This window comes from Stenella coeruleoalba, assembly GCF_951394435.1.
Source record: "Stenella coeruleoalba genome assembly, chromosome: 18".
In the NCBI taxonomy this organism is placed as follows: Eukaryota; Metazoa; Chordata; class Mammalia; order Artiodactyla; family Delphinidae; genus Stenella; species Stenella coeruleoalba.
This window is the reverse complement of record NC_137164.1, coordinates 68,032,862-68,055,980: the sequence shown is the minus strand read 5'-3', so window position 1 is coordinate 68,055,980 and position 23,119 is coordinate 68,032,862. Positions and strand designations below refer to the sequence as shown.

Here is a 23,119-nt window from a genome sequence, read left to right as displayed (position 1 = left end):
ATGAAGTAGGAGAGTGTCCTTTGTATTTAGTGATTGGGGGTGTTATTGGAGACTATAGCCAAGGCAGTTTCAGTGGAATGTGGAAAGCAAGTGAATGAGAGTTGGGAAGCTAGAAAAGTGTGGGCAACCTTTCAACAACTTCAGCTATGGAGAATAGAAGCAAGGCAGGGGGGCAGCTGGAAGGGTACGTGGAGGAGAGAGGAAGGCTTGGGGCTGATAAATGCTGATGATACAGATCTAAGTCGAAAGGGAGATACTGAGCTTAGATCGGATTCTGTGATACTGGGGGAAAAGGCGGGATGGGGGGAGGGTTCAGAATCCGTGATTTTAGGAGTAGCTTTGCAGGTTTGGCGGTGGAAAGTGGGGAAAGTTTCTCTTTTTCTTAAAGCAGGAGACAGTAATATACTAAGAATGGGGGTTATGAAATGCGCAGAGTGGCATTGCAGTTGCGAGTGGAAGTTTAGGTCACAATGACTTGGTGAATGGTCGATGGATGGATGGCGGATCTGGCCAGGTGAAGGGCCAGAGCAGGGTTTGTGGGTCAGCAGGAGAATAAAGACCAGGGCCGTGGAACAGGATCTGCTAAAAACAAAAGCCCGGGCAACAGGACCTTGCATGGAAGAACGCAGTTTCAGTTCTTTCCTGAGGCAGAAAGTGGAGACACACACTTGAAACAACCCCTCCCAGACAGGAAGAAGTCTAGAGTTCTGGTCGCTCCGACCCAGCTCCTTTTCCTGCAGGGACCCTCCAGTACCTCCGCCGAGCGCCACCGACAGCGCGAGGACCACGAGACAGGTCAGGAATAGGCTCCTGCGCGGCGGACGGCAGGAGGGAGAGAGATATGCCCCCGGCGTCCCGCTCAGGTCAGCTCCCGTAGCCCGCCTCCCGGGGCCAGGCTGGGTCCGCCCCTTCCCGCCCCGACCCCGCCCAGGTTCCGCGCCCAGAACTCCGCTTCCTCCTCGGCCACCAAGTCAGTCTATCCCTGCGACTCCTCCGCCGCGACTAGGGCCCTCTGGCATGACGTCACAGACGCGCCCACCAATGACCTGAAGAGGGACCGGCGGCAGCGTGAAAGTGACGGCAGAATCAGCCAATGGCCGCGAGGAGGGGGAGGGCCGAGGCGGGAGTGTGAGAGTGATCGCCAGTACGCGTGGGGAGTTGAGGACTGTGCGGGAGGCGCGGGGCGCCGGGGGAGGGGCGGGGGGCGGAGAGCGGGGGAGCGGCGCGGGAGGCCCCTCCCCCTGCCCGGCTCCGGGCTGGTACCGAGAGCCACCGGACTTTCAGCGCCCAGGAGGGATATGTGGCCGCCGCTCGGGCTCCTTGCAGGTAACGGGAGGGGCGGCCCCTGCAGGGCCGAGCGCTGCCGAGCGCCGCGGGGCGAGCGGAGTTGGGTGCGGAGCGGACGCGGGGTCCTTCCTCACTGCCGCCGCGCCCCGAGCCCCGCGGTCCGGCCCGGGCCGGGCGGCGGCGCTGCTGGAGGAGTTGGCTCCGGGACCCGGGCTGTGGCCGGGGCCGGGGTCACCGGGGTTGCGGGCCCCGTCGCCATGCGCCCGGGTGTAAGCAGCACGCGGGACAAAGGGCGCGGCGTGGAGGGTGCATGCTCCGCCTGCCCGCGCCCCTACGCTCTCGTCTCCGCCCCTGTTCGCTCCAGCAGCGTGGCGCTCCGTCGACCCCGGGTGCACGGGCGCCTTTGGCGTGTCCCCGGAGCGGCCGCGGGGCCCCGCGCCACCCCGCGCCTGGCCGCCAGCTGGCCGCAGTGCGGGCGGTGGCTGGGCGCAGGCGGGCCGCTCGGCCTCCTGCTCTGGGTTAAAGGCGGCTCCCCTGCAGCGCCGCGAGTGCCAGCCACTCGGCGCTGGCTGCCGGGCAAAACGGCGTGCTCTGGGTCGGGGCGCCCGGGACCACCGAGCTGCCACTTCTCTGCCCGGGCTTGGAGTTTGGGGAAGCAGAGCAGGTGGCGCAACCGCCGTCTCACCTCCAGCGAGCTCCGCGGGGCTTCTGGTCTTGTTGATGTTGTGACTGTAGGCTGTGTGTGTGTTTTCTTCTTTTTTTAACCACACACAAAAGAAAGGAGGAGTTAGAGGAAAGATCTAGCCAGAGCACTGTGAATCGTCCCACACTGCTTTCTCTCAGAGAGAGATGGATGGGGAGAATTTCTTGAGAAACAATTAACAGTGAGGACTGACTGGATCCCCTCCCTGTCCCCTCTTCCCGCAGTCCCGACCGTGCCTGGCGCGCCCCAGATGGAGGTGGGGTAAAGTGACACCGGCCGACTTAGATGGGAAAATGGCTACAAGCTAGCAAGCTGGAAACTTTGGGGGACAGTGGAACTGTGAATGTCGAACCTCCGCAGTCATTCTTGGCTATTGGCAGGCATGGCCCTCATGTGTTACTGAATTAAGAAACTGGGAAGGCAAGCACAAGAGGAAGATACCTCGAGTAGCATTGTGTTCAGCGCTGCGTGGTGGAGAGCGGTAGAGATGATTGTCTCCCGTGCCTTGGGGGGCCCAAGAAAGGAGCAGTCAACTCAGGTCTCCACATTCTGGGTCAGAAACGACTGTGTTCTTTATTCTGATTTCCAGAGGCACTGTCTCATCTCAGCCTGGCAGAGGGCAGCTGGTGTGTGGATGGATTGTTACTGATGAGGTAGAAAGGCTAGCCTGATGTGAGAAGGCCCTTCAGCGTAGGGGGAAGAATATTCTTTAGTAGGTGGTTGCTGCTGAGTTTTCCGTGGATCACTTAGGTTTGATCTGCCAGTCCAGGCTGCTGTGTCAGCTGTCACCAGGTCCCCAGGGTTCGCAGCTCAGTGACTGATGTTTGCTTTTGAGGGGTGGCGTGGGATCCCTGTTCGAGGTCTTTTTGACCTATTCATTGATGATCGGTTAATTTGTTTTAACCCCCTGAAAATAGAGGCTTGATATAAGGAGTTGGAGAAATTGAGAATAAAGAGACTTCTGCTTCGTTCCAAATCCAACTACTCATAGGCGCCAGTCAATTCTCAACACAGTGGGAGATCGGCACAGGAGTCAGATAGGAATCGGAACACTAGCATTGTCACTGGTAAAACTGGCTGGAGCTCTGCTTGGGCTGAGCCTGAGGCCACTGTGTTGCTCCATTATTCTCAGTCCGTAAGGCAAGCTTACTATCCAGCCATGGCCCAGGAGCCCGGGCTCCCAGGCAGGACATCCCCTGGAGAAGAGGAATGGGGCCATGCCTCCCAGGGCCCATCAAGAGAGAAACAGAACTGTGTGCCTTCCTGGTTCATGGCCTGGATACAAAAAAGGTGGAGGGGACCCGTCTCCCTCCATGTACCACCTCATGCCGGCAGGGCTTCTTTTACCTGAGCACCAAGCCTGGCTGGGAACATTGCAGAAAAAAGGCCATCTACTGTTGGAGGAAGAGGATCAGGGTGTACAGCCGTGCACTTTATGCAGGACATACAGATGCCTGGCCAGGGAAGCCGTGCACCGGGTCCGCCCAAAAGAAGGGTGCCCTTTTCTCAGTTGCATCAGGTCACCTGATGGGCTACTTCTGGCCTTGGTTGGTTAACGCATCTTCAGGAATGGCAACACTGGTGATCCCAAGACAGGAGGTCAGGGGCTGGTCACTTGGTACTAATCTCTCCAAAATGATTACAGTCATGGGAGCTAATTGTTTCCATATATGGTCTTATTTAATCCTTAGCACAACCTGCTGGAGTCAGTAGTGATACCCTATTGTGCTGTTGAGGAATGGATCCTCAGAAGGACTAGGTAGCTCAGGGTCATGCCGGTAGCCAGTCCAAATCTGTGTGCCTCCAGAGCCTGTGCTCTTAACCACTGGGCTGGACCGAGGTTCCTAACACACTGTACCTGTATCGCATTTGCTAATCCACAATATTTTCGGAACTATCCTCTGATACCCATTAACAATCACGCCTGAAGTGGAAAGGGCATTTGTGAGTGTTCTCTGGGGCAGCAGAGATGTGAGAATCTTGGCGACCAGGGGAGGGACTCAGCAATGAGGAGGGAAGAGCCAGCCGGGACGGGGATGGGACCGATGCTAGGCTTCCCGATGTCCCTGCCAGAGAAGAGGGGGAGCTCATTCTGAGATTGCCTCACCCATCCTGTTGACTCCCCCAGGAGTCCAGGCCTGGCCCCCTGGGCACCCCAGATGTTCGGGTCTGTAGTCTGCCTTCCGTTCGAGTACCAAAGCGATTGGTATGTGTTACGAACAATCTGAGATGAAAAGGGAAGCTCAGCAACTAATTTAGGAGCACAGATTATTTCCTGACCCAGTATTCTTCCTGGAGGGCCATTTGAACCTCACAGAACCGCTTGTGAAACACTTCAAATATTTGGGCCTGAAGCAGATAACATCAAGACCAATTATGGGACCGCTTGTCAGCTCACAGCTCTATTTTGCATTTAAAATTGATAAAGAGTATTTGCTTTCCTTCACATTCACTTTGTAAATCAAAGAACCCTTTTATTCCCTCCATGTTAAGTCAGGGTAACTTACTAGCTATTCAGTCCTTTACACTTATTTATTTCATTTTTAGTAGCAGGGGTAGTTTCTTTAGCTGAAATGTACACACAGTGGTTGGGGCCTGCGTGGTGACCTCTGTGGTGTTTGCAACTGTGATATGGATTTGACCAGTGGTTTATCCTTTCAGTGAAAAAGAAAAAGAAAAAAAAAAAGCAGCAGATAGTGGCTGGAATATTCCCACCCCCACCCCCACCCCCTGCACTTGCTGAGAGCATGAGTTACATCAGGTGGAGAAGCTCTAGGGCCCAGTGCTGAGAGAGTTGCAGAGCCTTTCATTTCCAGATTGTAAACTTGAACCGCTTTCCAGCCCCTGTGACCTTGGATGGCCTCTTGGGCTGACTTCTTATTGATTCCATAATCTGGGGTATTTCCTTGGAGACCTGGAAACAAATACAGTTGACCCTTGAACAACACGGTTTTGAACTGTGTGGGTGCACTTATATGCAGATTATTTTCCGTAGCAAAGACTACAGTACTAAAACAAAACAGAACTGCAGGAGGCGTGGGTTTGATCCCTGGTCTGGGAACTAAGATCCTGCATGCCCCATTTTTTAGCGAGGCTAAAAAATAAAAAAAGACTATATTACTACAAGATCTGTGGTTAATTGAGTCCCCGGATGGGGAGGGACCACAGATACGAACTTATAATAAGTTATACATAGATTTTCAACTGCGAGGAGGGTCAGTGCCCCTAACGCCTGAGTTGTTCAAGGGTCCGCTGTACATCTAAACTGCCTCTCCAATCAAGGGGCCTGGGGTTTTCTTCCATCTCAGCATGAAGGAGTGGGGCCCTGCTCCCTTACTGGGGAAGACGGGAGCCTCAGTACCAGTACACCAAATCCTCCAGGGGATTCTCAAAAGAGAATAATTCTGTGCCTGTGTTTTCTCCCTCTTTGAAGAAAGTACTAGTAATAACAGGTAACCTTCCCTCAGCGTTCATTAAACCCAGGCAGTGTTTCTAAGCACTTTAGGTGGGTGTGTTGCTTAACCTTCATGATAACCATGTAAGGTGGGCCCAGTTATCATCCCCATTTTAGAGGTGAGGAAACTGAGGCCCAGAGAGGTGAAGTAACTTGGCCAAAGTTACACAGGATTGGAACCTCTAAGCAGTTTGACCCAGACGTGATCCTGGTAGAACCAAAGGAAGTGCCTGTTGAGGGTGTGGGGAATGGGGACAGATGCAGTGTGATTGGAGAGGAGGGGGAGTTTGATATTTGTTTGGGCAAATTCCAAGTCAGGAAGCTCTGAGGCAACTCTCACTGCTGGAAAGTTCTTTTGGTTTGCAAAGTACACAAGAAGTGGACTCCTAAGGATAGGTGGCACACACAGGGCCACAGAACTAAGAAATGGCAAGACTGAGAAATGAAATTTCTGGCTTTAACGTTTGCCCCTTTGAAAGAAAAGTTAAAAGACGTGTCTGTTTTTAACTTGACTCCTTCACCAATATTGGAGGTCGTGTCCTCACCTGGAGTAGCTCCCAGTGTTCTCCTTTAGGGTACAGTTCCTCCTTCTGGAATGATGCTGTCCCCAGCCTGTCAGTCTGCAGTGTGCCCTCCTTCCTCTGTCTGTCCCCTGTGTGGGAACCACGGTCATGTGCCCTGCGACCTCACCTCTATTAAACTCTCTCCCAGATTTTCATTTAACTGGCAGGAGTGTCTGTGTTCTGCAGATAGACTGTAAGCTCTTTCAGAATCAGGACCATGCTTCACGCACACACACGAACACACACAATGTGCTAAGACCCAACAATGAATATTTATTGATTTTTCTTGGTTGGAAGAAGCAAGATGGTAACTTTTTTTTTTCAACTTTGTAAACTGGTTCAAGGACTATAAATGATTTGCCTTATGGGGCTGATAAACATAGGATTCCCTTAAATCAATGTTTCTCAAGGATAATCCAGCATCAGAAGCCCAAGGACTTCTGACTTGGTAGGTTGTATTTGGGCCCAGGAGAATCTACATGTGTCCCACGTGATTTTTCTGTCCACTCGAGTTTTGAAACCACGATATAAAGCTGTTAATGATCACATCCTATAAACTCACAGCATAAATGAATAAGAGTGTCTAGCTCTTTTTCACTTGAGGTAAACATGTCTACTGTATAAACATTCCTAACAAGGCATTGATCAATATTTATGTCGTGTCGCTTTTCTTGCAGGTTTCTAGCCAGCATAATGCTGGAGCAAGAGGCCGGCGGCCCGCAGTTTTCAGGATGGCCGAGTGGGATGCCGATTTGGATCACATCATCCCGTCTTCCATTCTTCCTCCTCTCTGGGCTAAGTTACTTGTGGGATTTGTTTCCCTCGTGTGTTTCGCACGTAGCTACGATGGAGACTTTGTCTTCGACGACTCTGAAGCAATTGTTAACAATAAGGTCTGTATCTTAATGTCTCTTCGGTAAACTGACATTAACCACTTGCCTACGTCCCAGTGATGCTCTGCGTCGGTGTTGAATTAGTCTCTGCTGAACTTCGGCTGAGCCTTTGCCTGGGCCCCCATCGTGCTCTGGATTTCCCATCTCTTTTGGAGAGCATCTCCTTGATTTAGGGCCCCTTTTATCACTGGCAGCAGAGTCTCCAAGCCCTGCCTAACCTCAAGCTTTACCCAGGCTGTGTGCCCTACATGAGGCCCCAGTCCACGCACGTATCAGAGAGACCATTACTCTAAGATGACAAGGCCAGGGTTTTGCGAGGCATTGCAGACTATTTCAGGTTTTGTGACAGATTTCCAGAACTCTAGGCCAGAACAGTCGCCCCTCACACACACACGCACAAATCATGCGTTTTTCCCCTGCCGAACGAAGGTGCATCCTCAGCAGCAGGCAGCGAGCTGGCTTCTTTGTCCTTCGCCGAGAGCATCAGGACAGCCTGCTGACAGCTGCGGAGGACCAGGATTTTGCTGCCCGCAGAAGCTGCAGTTCCTGCTCATTTCATGTTCGGAGACTCAGGTTTGCTGAGTTTGCAAAATCCCAGCCAGTTTTGCTCACCGGTAGGCGCGGGGAAAATGATATTCTCCTTCACTCGCTGACTAGAGGTAGGGAAGAAGAAATAGGTTTGTGGGCAGGGAAGAAAGAAGGTTTCAGCAAGCTAAAAGAAAATCAGAGCAAGAAACTTGGAGGCGGGGAGAGCCCAGAGGAGAAAGTACTTGGAAACAGCACAGGTCAGAGCCTCTGTGACAGTCTCACCGCTCAGCACATACTCTGTGTGCGCCTTAACGTGAGAAGAGAACTTGAAGGAGTTTACTAATCTCTTTCTCTAGTAGGTGAAATTGTAGCATCTCTTTGTAACACTGCCCTTAAATGCTCCTAAAAGTTTGAAGTCATGGATTTCCCGAATTCGGAAAGAGTCGTTTTCATATTGAAAGTATTGAGAAAAATTCTCTATGTAACAAACAGGTATTCTGTGGGCCGGGGAAGAGAGGCTGAGGGGTAAGGAGATGACTGTTTTGCAGATATTTTATTTGTAACGTACTCTAAATGATTTTCTGATTTTTCTGGATTTTGACAGCAGACTCCAGCCTTGTTGATGTTTATTTTGAATCCAAGTTCTTCACTTGTAATTTCCCTCAAGTTCACCCAGCAGTTTACTGCAGATGTTTCTGTTTCAGTTCTTTTTGAAACAGTGCTTAAAACAAAAAGAAGTGTGTAGCTCTAAGCAACTATGTCACATGGGTGGCTTAATAGCTATTAGAATTGCTTTTCTAACAGGCATATGAGGCTATGCCTTTATTTTTAAAATTCCATTTGTTGAGAGTTTCTTGACTCTTCCACTCTAATAAAGTAGAGGATATATAAAGTGTTAACTCAGGACCCATGTCGAAGAACTTTGGTGAGCGAGGCAGGGGAGACAGGAGCTATGTCGTACATCAGATGCCCAGGTATGAGGTTGTAATTCTCTTTCCTTCCTGTGAGGAAAGGCAGATGAAGCCATTTTGTGGCCCTACCGCACATTGTCTTGGCAGTGTTTTCTAGAGCATCACACTGTGCCCCTTTGTTAACTTGCTAGCCCCCTTTTTTGCCTTTCCTGTTTAATGAAAGGCCCTCCTCTGTTCATTGGCACCATGCCTACAGTAATGTGAAACAGGCTGTTACTGGATTTTATTGGTGTTGAAGACTGTTTTCCAGATGCTTCCTTGTAGTGTTGAGTTGCCTTTTTTCATTGAGATGATGATTTTCTTTGAGACCGTGGAGTTAGCAAGAATTTCAGACATGACACATCTTTTCCATAAATCATTAGGAGGAAAAATTAACCTTTCTTCCTGTGGCGCGCCCTGCTGTGTGTAGGCTACACCTAATCAAATATTTAGAGCTTTGCTGGTGTTCATTTTCTGCTCAAATGGAGGGAAAGATCTTCTGCTCAATTCCTTCACAACTGAGCAGGTACTTCTGGGACAATGCAAAAGTACATGGACTTCCAGCATGGTAATGGAGTAACCTAAGTTAGTGGGTGGATCCCACGACCTTCATGAAATATCAAATCAGCTCTTAGAGGGAGGTCCAGACACTCAAGGCCTCTGAAGCTGATACCCAATGGAAGTGAAATTCACCCTCAAAGTGGGTGTCAGGTGACCAGCTCACCTCTGCTGCCTGTCCCCAAGCTTTTCCCTTTGAGTCATTAAGCTCCTAAATAACAAATACTCACTGAATGCCAGTGTGTGTTGGACACTGGTTGCTCTCTTGGGCTGCCCATGATGTGACACACTTCTTCCATTTGGGGCCTTCTCCATCTTCAAATACTTGTGAGCTGCAAAGACTGTCCAGTTTGGATGCAGACCCAGGCAAAGGCGCTCCTATCAGATACAGGCACCTGTTGGAGCCGGGGGCTAGTCACACAGAGAAGAGGGGTCAGCGGGCAGCCAGGCAGCCTCAGCAAGATGTGCGGCGGTCTGATTTGTTGGTGCCCTTCAGGCTGCACAGCCCCAAACTAGGTTTTCCAGCCCACCTGGGAGTCGTTGGGCCTTGTGATCTTTTTTAAGGCGTTCCTTTTTTCACTTAAGTTAATCAGAGTTGTTTTGGTTACTGCAGTGAAGAATCTTGACTGCTACACCATGCAGTGCTTATTACATCATAATTTCTAGATCCTAAAATGTTCCTGTTTAATTGTGCTGTGAAGAAAAAATTAACATTCAGTTTTGATACCTACTGCAAGTACCTTTCTTCTTGTTAAACACAGTTTAAGCAATCTAGGTTCATATTTAAATGTAAAAAGAACAAAAGATTCATTTTAAAGTATCTGTAGTTCAGTACCAAGTTAAACTACCCTATACGGTAGGTATCATTTTAACATATTTAGTAATTTTTATCCTTAAAAATTAGATGGAAATTGTTTTTTCTGTAATTTTACTATCTGCTTAGCTCATGATCAAAAATGGGAAACTTTAAAATCTATATGCTTACTCTTATGTTTGAACTGGGATATTTTTGGTAAATTACCTTAGGTATTGGATATGAGAGAGAGTAATAGTGATCTCACTTAGCTATATGGTCCATTCATGCATTCCGCATAGATTGAGCACCTTCTGTATACTCCCACCAAACGCAGGGAAGCCCAGGCCTCGAGGAGCCCCAGTCCAGTGGGGCAGACAGATAGGGGTCACATGATTATAAACTGCCCTGCAGCAGGTGCTGTGAGGACAGGCACGAGATGCCCCAAAGGGAAGGGAATCGCATCAGCTCAAGAAGGTCGCAGCCCAGTGGCCGAGATACGAAGAGCGGAAGCAGCTGAGCTGTGGGGAGCTGAGGGGTGGCGGTCTGGGCAGAGACCTGTGTGCGCACAGCCTTGAGGTGGGTGGCAGCGGGAGTCGTGTGGGGACCAGACGAAGGCCAGGAGCAGAGCACAGAGTCTGCGAGATGAGCCTGCAGAATTCAGCAGGAGCCAGGGCACCGCACACTGGCGTCCGTGTCAGGAAGTCGGCTTTGTCCTGGAAGGGGAGGGTGGGTGGGGTGACACGATTTGCATCTTGGAGGGATTACTGGAGAACAGGCAGAGGGCGCAGCGCACCCGCGAGGAGGCCCGTCTGGGTCCTGGGTGAGGATGACGGTGGCTTGACCCAGGACTGGTGGGAGAGATGGAGAAGAGAGGACTTCCGCCCAGGGTGAGGGAGGAGCCCTGATCCCTCTTCTGGTGTGTTCCTGCAGGACCTCCGAGCAGAAACGCCCCTCGGGGACCTGTGGCATCATGACTTCTGGGGCAATCAGCTGAGCAGCAACACAAGTCACAAGTCCTACCGACCCCTCACGGTGCTGGTTTTCAGGTGAGATGCAACAGGACGGCTGTATGGGAGGGGCACCCAAGGCTTGTGCCTGACGTTGTACCAGGTGGTATGTGACAAGGTTCCTGGGTCAGTGGTCCGGAGGGACGTATAAGCCACTCACTATGTGGGTCTCCAAGAAATACATGCTAATTCCAGCCATTAGGAGTTAGGTTGGAAGCATCGCTTTAGAGTGATGCTGCTTTGGCGATGCAGACACTGACAGTGGAACCACACTGAGAAGATTAGCCTGGGTCTGGGCAAGGATAACTTGGTGAAGTGGTCCGTGTTTTTGCACAGTTCTTGGAGGTGGGACCCTTTGTGAGTTAATACTGAGGAAACAATATGTCAAGGCAACATGTAGCATCTAATGAAATTGTGATTTTTTTTCATTATAAAAAGCTAAGGTATAAATCCTCCTCCTGTGACCACATCAATATGCAAAACCAAAATGAAGCTTAAGACAGTCTTCCCACCCCCCATTAATCAGGGAGCTATTTGCATTAAACAGATTTGTTCGTCTCACAAAAGTTCCCATGTGTAGCTGTTTCTTGGATGCGTTAGATACCTGTGTATAGATCTCTCAAAGGAGCATGGAAATGATGAATTGGAACCCCTGGTGATTGAAAAGCAACAGAAATAAGAATCCCTGACTATAAGGTCCATTGTCTGGAAGGCTAGTGGACAAACTGTCAAGGAGTATTTGCGGGGGGGTGGGGACCGGGTGGGGTTGGGGAATCAGCAAGTCACACGACTATCTTAAATCCAGGTCCCTATGGGGTAGCCTGAGTAATGTGTGGTCTGTTATATCTTCCTGGGAGACAGTCTTGCCTTTATTGCGTCTAAAAAACTGTCTAGCTTTCCTTTCACGTTTCCTCTCCAAGTATTTTCTGTCCCACTCCTCTGAGATGCCCTTATCTTACATTTTCCGCTCTGCAGTTAATTATGTTCTTACCTCTTCTTCAGCCTTCTTAGCTTGACAGGCATTATTTATCTTGACGCTACTTTTATCAAACTTGCACACTTTCTCTTCTCCCTTTGGTATTTTCATGCACCAGGGTTTTCCTCCAGCTGGTTCTCATTTTGTTTCGCGTGCTTCTGGACCTCTGGTGTGAACACCCTTCTTTCACTGCAGGATGAACTGCTATTTGTCGGGAGGCTTCCACCCCTTGAGTTTCCACGTGGTCAACATCCTCCTGCACAGTGGCATCTCCATCCTCTTGGTGGACGTCTTCTCCGTGCTGTTTGGGGGCCTGCAGTACACGAGTAAGGGCCGGAGGCTAAACCTGGCCCCCAGGTCGTCCCTGCTGGCTGCCCTGCTGTTTGCTGTGCACCCGGTGCACACCGAGTGTGTAAGTATCATCCGCCCACCGCCTCTGCACTGGTATAAGGAGGACAGGCAGTCCGTGTATCAGCTCATTCCCTAAAACAGGCTTCCCTCGGATACTTGTATGGCTGTAGAAAGCCCAAGCTTTCAGACATTTGGAACGATGATTTGTAGGGCTAACAGGTCCCTCTTAGGGCAAACACAGGGTCCCCTATGGGCGAAGACTGTATAATGACCATGTGGTATGATCTCTGGTGATACTTTCTGTTTCCTTATATGACCACATTGTGAAGGTATGAATGTTGAGTCTTGCCCAGCTTTGGGGTCTAAAAACCAGAGTCTGAGATTACTCTTCTTCCAGGTTGGGTCTGATGCAATTTTCCAATGTTAGCGGAGAGCTTTATAATTTCCTAAATACTTTCTTATACTTAATCTGATTGTCACCAAAACTCCGTGGGATCAGTTGGGGCGGCATAACAATTTCCACTTTACAGAAGAGGAGGCAGCCTGGGAGGACAAATTAAGGACTTACCCAGGTCAGTCACATAGCTGGTGGATGCAGGGATAGAACTTAAGATCTGGTCATCCGAGCCCGAGCCCAGGAGAGGCCAGCGTGCTTTGAGTTGACCTGGAAAGCGGGTCCCCGCATCCTGCTGGGACTTGCTCCTGAATTCTCCCCACCTGGCTTCTCAGCCCATGTAGTCAGGCAGCTCCTGCTTTTAATCCGTTGAGCCGCTGCTGAATGTGTTCAGTGCAAACTCTGTTGGGATTTAACCAAACACTTGAGAGGTTTTCAGGAACCACCCTACCCCACTGCCATGGAACCCTCTGAAAATGTAAGTCAGCATGTTTGATTTTAGTTATTCGTTCTGTAAGTGTGAAGTACCTAGTATAAAATACCACATGGACCTTCTTGCTTCTCCACAATAGATTTCTGCATCCGGTATGTATTTAAATACCTGCGTTTTGACCAGTTGCATTGAGCATCTTGAAGTCAGTTTCAAAATATTGGGAGGAATTCCTGCCTTTAGCATCTGATTTTGTTAATATTATTAAACTATCTGTTCTTTGGTATTAAAAGGATTGCAGGATTGTTCTCACAACCTCCTTCTAATATCTTACTACTTGAAAGCTTTTTTAGAAGTCTCATAATTTTTTTACTTTGGCAAATTCAGAGGACTTAAGGGATTGGGAACTATGGTATGATAAATACCAATAGATAGATAGATAGATAGATTTGTGATCAAATTAGAATTTGTTTCCATGCAAGTTCTCTTTATGGTCTAAATAATAGTGTTGTACACATTTATCAGAAATAAGGGAATTTCTGGCAAAAATACTGATTTACTGTTTTGGTCCTTGTCTAATTTTGTGTAATCTTAAAAAGCAAAATGAAATACTTGAATTGTTAACCAAAGAAATGTTTCTAAAATTCTGCTTTTAAATATGAGAAGTTACTTTATAGAAAAATTTGAAATGCCGACAAGTATAACTGGATGTGTACAAACACACACACACGCACACACGCACACACACACACACACACACACACACACACCAGCTAAATGCAATGTGGGAACATGTTAACCCAAGGGAGGTCCAGCTATAGGAGAGAAGAGAATATTTGAAAAATGTCTTCATCTCTCCTCTCCCTCCTTTCCATGAAAGCCATTCAAACTCAAATTGTAAGAAAAAGTTATGGGTCATGGAAAAATAGCATTTCTAAAACAGATCATTTGTATGTTCACCTTTCCTCGTTTTGGCAAATAGTCGATATTCTGTTTTCATCCTCTTTATACCCCGCTGTTACTTCCCACTCTACATTTAACCCACTTTAACAGTGAGCAAAAACCAGGCCCACCCAAGGAAACCCTGGAAGGAGAGTTCCTCAGAGCTTTCTGGACCAGTACTGAGGAAGCACCCTGTGCTCTGGGCTGTGGGTTGGATCACCAAGGGACGGAGAAGAGCTAAGAGAGGGGGTTTCCTTGCCTCTTGTCTTTAGAGACCAGGATGGAGGCCCCAGGGAGTTCCCTGAGGACACCAGTGTTATTGTAGGTTTTCCTTTTCCACCAAGCATTGGTGAAAATTTCAAATTGCTTGAATTCAGGTATCAAAGAGGGAAGCTTGGGTCTTCTTAATAACCCTGCCCATCCAATAAACCCAGAGTTTAACACTGAAGGAATTGGATGGTGAAACATTCCCCCTTTCCCCTTCCCCTCATTCCTTCCATGGCCCCCGTGCAAATTGTTCCCTGTGGGGAAACGCCACCACCTCCTGCTGTATGGATTGGGGGAGTTGCAGTGACTTCTCTAGAAAACTCTGATGTGAGTGCTTCAGGTTATTTGTAAGAAAAAAAAATAGCCTTTGTAAATAACTTTGCCTGAAAAGACATACGCAAATATCCGAAAAGAAAAATAAAATCTCTCCGTACCCATGCCCATTCCCCAAACAGTTAAACTCAGTGCCTCCTTGGGTAGCCTTTAAAATTTTTTTTCTATGAAATCTCTCTTTAATTACTATGCCAAAAATTCATTGAAGGACTAAATACTCTTTACTCTGAAACACTTGCCATACTTTTTAAAACTTGTTTTTCTTCATGTCAGACGATGTGACATACATCGCTTAAGACTTGGGAGTATCTTCAGTGAACCAAAGGCAGACTGTTTGCTTTAAAATGAGTTTATGATGTTCAAAGTTCATTTTAGTGGGAGTCTTTTTTTTTTTGTTGAGGTTTAGTTGATTTACAATATTATATAAGTTAGTGAGAGTCTTTAATGTACCTCAGCCACTCAGATAACAAGTGGTTTAGGCTGGCCTTTTGGGCCCCTATTCCTGGTGTTTATCCAAACCACTTCCCTCCCCCTCACTCAGTTCAAGAAACCTTGTTCCCTGACCCTCCATATCCCCCAGCCCCTGCTTCCTCGACCCCCTTGCTCTAAGGACCTTTTTGGATACACTTCTCTGGGTTGGCTTTGCTCACTTTATCCTCTGAAAGGCTTTGGGATTCCCCGCCATCCTCAGGCCCTGTAGAGAGCCACAGCTCCCACCCATCTCTGGTCCTGATGGGAGGCCCAGAGCACCAGGCGCCCCCTCCATCACTCACCCCGGAGCTGCAGAGCGCGTACCTGCTTCACCCTGAGCTGCTGTGTCCTCTGTCTTTCTGCCCCCCCTCCGCCCCCCACCCCCGCACCTCCCAGTGTTTACAGAAGCATCTTTGGGATTCACGCAGCAACGGACAGTGACCCAGCACCCACTGTGTGCCCGGCTCTGTGTTGGGTCTCACTGCATCCCCGATTTCACTGTGTCTTTGAGTGAGTTATAGGCCAGAGGATTCCAGAAGTCTTATTACATATTCACTGCCTTCATGAAGTAATTGTACCATTTAACCCTCTGGCATGCTGGCATACTTGGCCCAGATCTGTTGAACCGTTGTTTGTCCTTAGCTTCCTTCCCGGGAGGTTGTTTCATGTGCGTGGCATTCACAGGTTGGACTCAGCTGTCAATCTTCTTAGTGATTGTGTGACACCCTGGGCTGCCACGTGCCCCTCCGTCAGCAGTTCACCATCGGAATGGATGATTGCCTCAGACCATCGTATCTAACCAGCGTAGCAGGAAACTGCTCCTAAAAGGCATTCCTTTTAGCTATTGCTTGTAGACGCACCTGGGAATCATATGTAAATATAGTAATTTTCATATTCATTGTATACTCTCCCATCTCCATTTGTAGGATAGTCTTTACTCTGTGTCTGACTTATCATATATCTCACTTTAAGAAAAGATGAACTTCCCAGCCATTAAAGCGATACCTAGAGAATCACAGTGAAAGGTTTGACGTATGTCCCATCCAGGTGCTAGTTAATCAAGAATGCCATGTAAACTAGACCAATACTCATGAGTGGAATTCTGGGTCTTTCGTTGCCATGAAAATCTGGAAAGCAATTATTGGAATAATCAGCTTCAAAGAAATGAAGCACAGATTTTATATTGCTTCATTGTCACTAAGGTGGAGAAGGGAAGGGCAGTCGTCAGATGTAGAAAATGGGGGGTGGGGAAGAAATGGTAGAAATTGCATTCCTTTTTTCATCTTACTCATCAACCACTTTTGAAGCGTTCTGCTTTCCAGGTTAACCCACTTCATTGGTTTTGGTCTGAAGGGAGGAAAAGATGGCAGAAGCAGAAGCAGCTTTGAACGTTATCCCTGTGTCTTATTCTCTTTGCCTGATGACTTGTAATATGGACTTCTCACCTTTCCTTCATGTTTCCAATCAAGGTTTCTTTTTTAAATATCATGCCCTTTGAGCTGATACCATTTTCCAGTTGAAAATTCGCCATGGGGACCTGATTAGAGCAGAGGCCTCTGGAGCTGTGGGTGCAGCGTGCTGAGTGACGGGCTTTCACTGCCTGTGGGCATCGCTGGCTGCGTGTGGCCCACAAAAGAACCCTCCCTGGGTTCGAGCCAACCCAGCCTTCCTGTGGAAGCGGCTGACCCAAGTCCTAGACCAAAAATGAAAAGAAAATCAGTTGTCAAATCAGACCACAGGGAAGCGTCACAGTTGCAGGGATTGTTTTAATAGATGGCCAAGTCTGATAAGGTTTTTGTTTTCTATTTCTAAGGAATTGCTTTTGTATTTCCAAAGTTTTGTTGAAATGTTTTTTACATACATCTTTTCTTCTGCCCCTTCTTTTAAGGTTGCTGCTGTTGTCGGCTGTGCAGACCTCCTGGCTGCCCTGTTTTTTCTGTTATCTTTCCTTGGCTACTGTAAAGCACTTAGAGAAAGTAAGCATGACATTTTGCCTTCTTAATTTTGCATCTTCTTCGTGTTTCTGTCCTGCTGAGCAGTGTTCTAACAGATGGGAAAATGTCGGTTTATATAAGTTTATCGCTTTGAAGGAATGTGGGTCAAAGATGTCAGCCCTTTTTAGTGATGTCTGTAACTCCATTGCTTTTTTAATAATACAAAGGCTTGTGCTTCGATGTTCACAGTATTCAGGGAGCACCTTGTTGGGTACTGTAACCCAGAGCTTCTGCTCTTGGTGCTGAAGCGGTTGTGATTGATTTTTGTGGTTTTTATTTCCAGCAAAATTGAAGGGGGAGGGGAAAAAACTTATGGTTTTTTTTTTTAAACCTGTTGGCGAAAAACCTTGAAAACTGGTAAAATGTTTAGCCATGAATATGCACCTGGATTGTGAGGTTCTTATTTTATCATTGTTGCGTCATTGATACTTAAAGAGAAAGTTGTTGTTGGAAACAACAGAGTTAAAATGACCAGTTGTGTGTGTGTGGAGGGGAGAGGGGGAATTGCCTGGTTATTAGTAGCAGTGCAGCCGTGCACTGATAGAGTTCTAGGAGAATCCCTGTATAGCTCTACTCATCTGGGTTCTGATTCCCTCCAAGTCAGATCATACCTTCCAGATTGCTTTGTAATGGAAATTGGATACAGTACATTCAGCTTACATAGCATTTATACATGCTGGCCCCAGCAACGGTGTTATGCATTCAACTTCTGTTATAAAGTCAGTTCCTGACTGTAGAACTCTCTTTATATATCACAGTCAATTTATATTTGGGGGGAAGAGGGGAAGAAAAGGGAAAGTGAGAGGGGTGATCCCTATGGAATGCTCAAGCAGGGCCGTTTCAGCTGACACTGATGTACCTGGGTTTCCTTGAGTCTCTTCCACAGTATTTCTCAAAGCTTAGGTTCAGTCCCCTGCCAGGCCTTAATGTTATTGTTCATGTACTAATGCTTGTACTTGGATTCCTCCGGTAAATTGATGTCTTATTCATAAGGAAGGGCAGACCACTACTTCAGGATTTTGTGTCTGCTGGGGCTGGTGAAGTGGGGTCACTCAGGGTTGGTAAACAGCGGCCCATGAGCCAAATCCAGCCCCCAAGCTGACAATGACTTTTTCCGGTTTTAAATGATTGGGGGTAAAAATCCCACAAGAATAGTGTTTGGTGACATATTAAAAGGTACATGAAATTCACATTTCAGTGTCTATATATGAAGTTTTATTGGAACATAGGCACATCCATTTGTTTTTGCAGAGTTAGGAGTTTCAGCAGAGACCTCCTGGCCTGTAGAGCCTAAAGTACTTACTGCCCTATCCTTTGCAAAGTTTGCCAACCCCTGGGACATGACAGACAGGTAACTGTCACCATCCTAGTGGTTCCAAAAGGTTTTTTAGTAAAGAGTAATAGGGAGTTCCCAGCAGGAAGTATTTTTACTTAGGAAGGCAGATGTTTGCTGTTAATGTAATAGTTGCCATTTATTGACTATCTACTGGCACATGTGTGCATGTGTGCGTGTGTGCGTGTGTGTGTGTATTTTTCTCATTTAATTATGTTACAGTCTTTAAGATAGGTTGACTTACTTTCCCTGTTTTTCAGATGTGAGACTCAGAGTTTATGTAACTTACCCAGTATCACACAGCTATTTATGGCAGAACTGGGTTCACCTTTGAGTCTTAACTCACTTCAAAGCCAGCGTCAACTACATTGTGTTCTTCTGCTTCCCTGTACTCAAGGGACCAGCGAGGCAAGCCTGTCAAAACAATCATTAAAAATAAACAGGAGGTCCATTCAATTCTGTTAACGAATTGTTAAAATGTTAGGTGTAATAGTGCCTCGAACGTATGTGTTAAAAACAATCCCTTTCTTGTAGAGACACATGCTGAAATATTTATGGATGAAATGGTATATAAAGTCTGGGATTTGTCTCAAAATAATCTGAGAGGAAGCAGGAAGCATGTTGGCATTTAGCTGAAGCCAGACTGCTCAGGAGTCAATGTTGAAGCCGAGTGACGGAGACATGAGTTCCTATATCAGCATCTCTACTTATATATGTTTTTTGTTCTTTACAAAAGGTGTTTTTTAAAAAGAGCAGTAGATAACTTTTAACCCTTTATGTTTTTTTACAAAAAGACTTAGGCAGGACTGCAAACTCTTCTAGGACAGGCTATCCTGTTTTGATGTTCTAGGTATTCATAGTTATATACCTAGAACATCTGTATGAAACTAACCATAGTGTCCAAGGGTAGATTGGGAAGGGCCCCTACTCCATCCTGTCCTGGACAGCTGAACACAGGGCTCAGGTTGTATATCTCAAAGTACCCGTTCCCTCAAACCTGCGACTCTGCTAAGACACAGTGCCAGGGTGACTCCAATGGGCCCACACCTCCATGCTCACTCAGGACTGGGTCATACCCACCCACTCCCCATCCTCTCTTATTATTATTATTTGATCATACCACCACTTTTTCCTGTGACTCATCATTTTTCTGATATGGCAGAGTTTGGGGACAGCTAAATAGAACAGCTTCAAGAACAGAAAACAGTGGGGGTAACTTTCCTTCCCGAGACTGAACGTTAACTTAGCAATAAGGCATGTCCAGCTCTTCTGGGCTTGGCATCTCCCCGCCTGTGATGATTGTAAAACTCCCAAGAGCCACACAGCCCCCAGGGATCTGGGGGTGGGAGATGGGGAATGACACCAGCCCCAGCCGTTTCCATAGGTAACGGGAGAGGGAGCAGCTTCATTTACTTCTCACCATCGTATTCATTACAAACAGTGGTATTGTTTGCATTGTTATGGGTTTTTTTTTTTTTGCATTTTATGTATTTGTATTGTTATATTGCGTTCTTAAGATGGCAGTTAAATCTGAATTTGCAGTTAGGTAGGTAACAACTTATCAGTAATATTTTTCTTGAAGAAAATTAAAAATTAAGTCTGTTGGCTTTTCTCGTAGACATCTCAAAAGTTTGGTGCAGTATCATTTTATTTATTTATTTTTATTTATTTATTTTTTTTTGCGGTATGCGGGCCTCTCACTGTTGTGGCCTCTCCCGTTGCAGAGCACAGGCTCCGGACGCGCAGGCCCAGCGGCCATGGCTCACGGGCCCAGCCACTCCGTGGTATGTGGGATCTTCCCGGACCGGGGCACGAACCTGTGTCCCCTGCATCGGCAGGCGGACTCTTAACCACTGTGCCACCAGGGAAGCCCTCATTTTATTAATTTTAACATATCTTCCCTTAAAGTAACTACTCCCTTATTCTGAATGGATTTCGAAGACATCAAAAGAGCTTTTTGAAGAACGTACTAAATGTTGATAGATTCAACGTTCAAACACACATCATTTAGGAGATGTAATAAAATTTCTCACTACTTCTAAAGGTTGCTCTTATTGAAATTATGGGAAAGTTATCAGAAGACTAAAAATTCTTCTAGCAAGTGAGCTGATGCATTTATTAGCCTCCTTTAATGGAGCGTCCTCACAGGATGGCGAAAAACTACAGACATGTTATATTCTTTCCCTGGATCCTTTTGCTAACCTTTTCTGTGTTCCAATACACAAATGTACATATTCTGAACTATGTGTCTCTTTTTCATTCGTTTGTAAATTATAAAATTATTTCCAAGAGCCATCCACACAAAAGATAGATTTTTAAAATAAGGCCTTTGGAAACTGATACCAAAGGAAAAAGTGCTTAATATATGATGTTTTTTCAGTTAATACTTTGATTCATGAGAAATTGGTGAAGTATATTTTAGTACTAATGGAACTCTAGTATATTGCCTCTTAGTAGTGATATAACCTTTCTTTTTTGGTCTGGTAGCATTCTTTTAACATTTAGAGCATGCTTACTTTTAAATTGGAAAGAGATTTTGTAAAGAGATTGTTATAGGCCTTTAATGTTAAGTACGTAAATGTTTTCGAGAAAGCTCACCTGGAAATACTTAATGTTTGCACACCTGTGGCCATGGTAGGCATGGCTTCTGTGGAAAGCCTTTAAGAATATGAACAGATTTTCACTTGGTTGAGTTACTTGGAACAGTAAGAAGATGAATAGATCGATTAGGAAGGCTTTGAAGAAGCCTCTCCGTTGACCTCTTGTTTACAGGCTGTCCCACCTTCCCATGCACTTGAACCCCCTTTAGGAAAAGGAAAGAGTCAATTAAAGTGGGACCAAGGGACCCACCTCCAGACTGGTACCGCCCTTTGCTGTCACCCGCAGCTTGTTTAGTCTTTGGAAAATGCAAAGCTACAGGAGGTTACCTGTCTGCACACAGCCAGGCCTCAGTGTCTTGCCCCAGAAAGTTATTATTGGCGGTGGACTTTTGTGTCTTCTCTGTCCTCTGACTGTGTCCACCTGCCCACGCAGGCTTTGAGTTGCAGATCATAATCATTCTTTCTTGGGAGTTTAAAGTTGATGGAGGAGAACAGCCATCCCTCAACTGCACTCTCTAGCGTTTGAGTTGGTTTTCACTGTTATTTCCAGTGCCCACTCAGTTTCCACATCACAGACTATCAAGGGAACGGTTGATTTCTATCTCCCAAGTTTGTTGCTGGTCTTGAGGCACAGAGTGACCTGATTCTTTTTTTTTTTTTTTTAATTAGGGTATAGTCGATTTACAGTGTTGTATTAGTTTCAGGCATACAGCAAAGTGAATCAGTTATGCATATACATCTATCCACTCTTCTTTTGATTCTTTTCCCACATAGGCCATTACAGAGTGCTGAGTAGAGTTTCCTGTGCTACACAGTAGGTCCTTATTAGTTATCTATTTTATATATAGTAGTGTTTATATGTTGATCCCAGTTCTTCCAATTTATCCCTCCCCCCTTACCCCCTGGTAATCATAAGTTTATTTTCTACATCCGTAACTTTATTTCTGTTTTGTAGATAAGTTCATCTGCACCCTTTTTTTAGACTCCACACATAAGTGATATCATATGGTATTTGTCTTTCTCTGTCTGACTGACTTCACTCAGTATGACAATCTCCAGGTCCATCCATGTTGCTGCAAATGGCATTAGTTCCTTCTTTTTCATGGCTGAGTAATATTCCATTGCATATATGTACCACATCTTCTTTATCCATTCCTCTATTAATGGACATTTAAGTTGCTTCCATGTCCTGCCTATTGTAAATAGTGCTGCAGTGAACATTGGGGTGCATGTATCTTTTCGAATTATGGTTTTCTCTGGATATATGCCCAGGAGTGGGATTGCTGGGTCATATGCCTGATTCTTGAGAGAGAGAGACTTACATTCAGTTACTAGCCAGTTTTGGGGAAACCCTATGTCCCACACCTCAAGCACTTCTCTGACCCCTCCCGACAAGGTCCTGTGCCGTGAGCCCCACCTGCTGTAACCTCAGGACAGCAGAGCAGGGCAGGACACTGGGACCTGATGCCCAGCCCTGTCCGCCTTGTTCCGCTCAGCCGGGCAGCACCGAACAGCCCCTCCACTCTGCCAGCCTCCTCCCTCTGCTCCCTAACTCCGAAATCCCCCTTTGTCTCAATACCCTGGAACCACTGCTAAAGTCCGGTAGCACCTTTCCTGGTCTCTGTGGATAGTCACTGTGTTTTCAGCAACTCTTCTGTGTTTGGGATTTTCCGTCCTCTTTCAACAGGCTTAGAACAGAGACTACTTGTTTTGTAGAGAACAACTCTCTGGAATAATTCTTAAACATCATGTTAATGTTCAAATTCATAAATATGGGGGCTGAGAGTCCTTTTTTAAGCTGAGCAAGGGCTTCAAAACTAATAATACCTTTACAGAGAAGAAGCAGTAATATCCCTACCCATTCATGATAAGACACTGTTTCTGATTCTGTTCTAGAATCACATAGAGGCTTATCAGTTTGGGTCATTCATTCGTTTACCAATGATTAATCAAACTTCAAGGGCATCCTGTACCAGGCCGTGTGTCAGAGACATAGTTTTTGCCCTAAAAGGACTTAGAGCTCAGTGTATTTTGATTGAAAGGAAGTGTCCGTTATTCAGAGTGCTAAAGGAGAAGAGTGCGCTGGTTCTCCTTTCTTCCCTGTTCTCTTTTCCTCCCTGTGACCACCTCAGAGCAAGCACTCAATAAGTATCCCCTTCTTTTCTTAGTGCATTTATGCAGATTTGATGACTGTAACCTTGGGACTGCCGATTTCTTTTTTTGTTTGTTTGCCATGGAATGTACATTTTATTATTTTTTCTTTTTTATGAAGATATAATTGACATATAA

The 23,119-nt window shown here is 46.6% G+C and overlaps 1 protein-coding gene across 2 annotated transcripts in view; it reads left to right on the top strand.

Annotated features, from left to right (window-relative positions):
- Positions 1-1,234: 1,234 nt before the first annotated feature.
- TMTC4 (transmembrane O-mannosyltransferase targeting cadherins 4) overlaps positions 1,235-23,119 on the top strand; it is a 61,771-nt gene continuing 39,886 nt past the window's right edge. For both annotated transcript variants that reach the window (XM_079902777.1, XM_079902776.1), the window contains exons 1-5: positions 1,235-1,326; positions 6,685-6,900; positions 10,663-10,778; positions 11,911-12,127; positions 16,792-16,879. In XM_079902777.1, the coding sequence (XP_079758903.1) occupies positions 6,739-6,900; positions 10,663-10,778; positions 11,911-12,127; positions 16,792-16,879 (583 nt within the window). In that variant the 5' untranslated portion in view covers positions 1,235-1,326; positions 6,685-6,738. The remainder of the gene's footprint in view (positions 1,327-6,684; positions 6,901-10,662; positions 10,779-11,910; positions 12,128-16,791; positions 16,880-23,119) is intronic.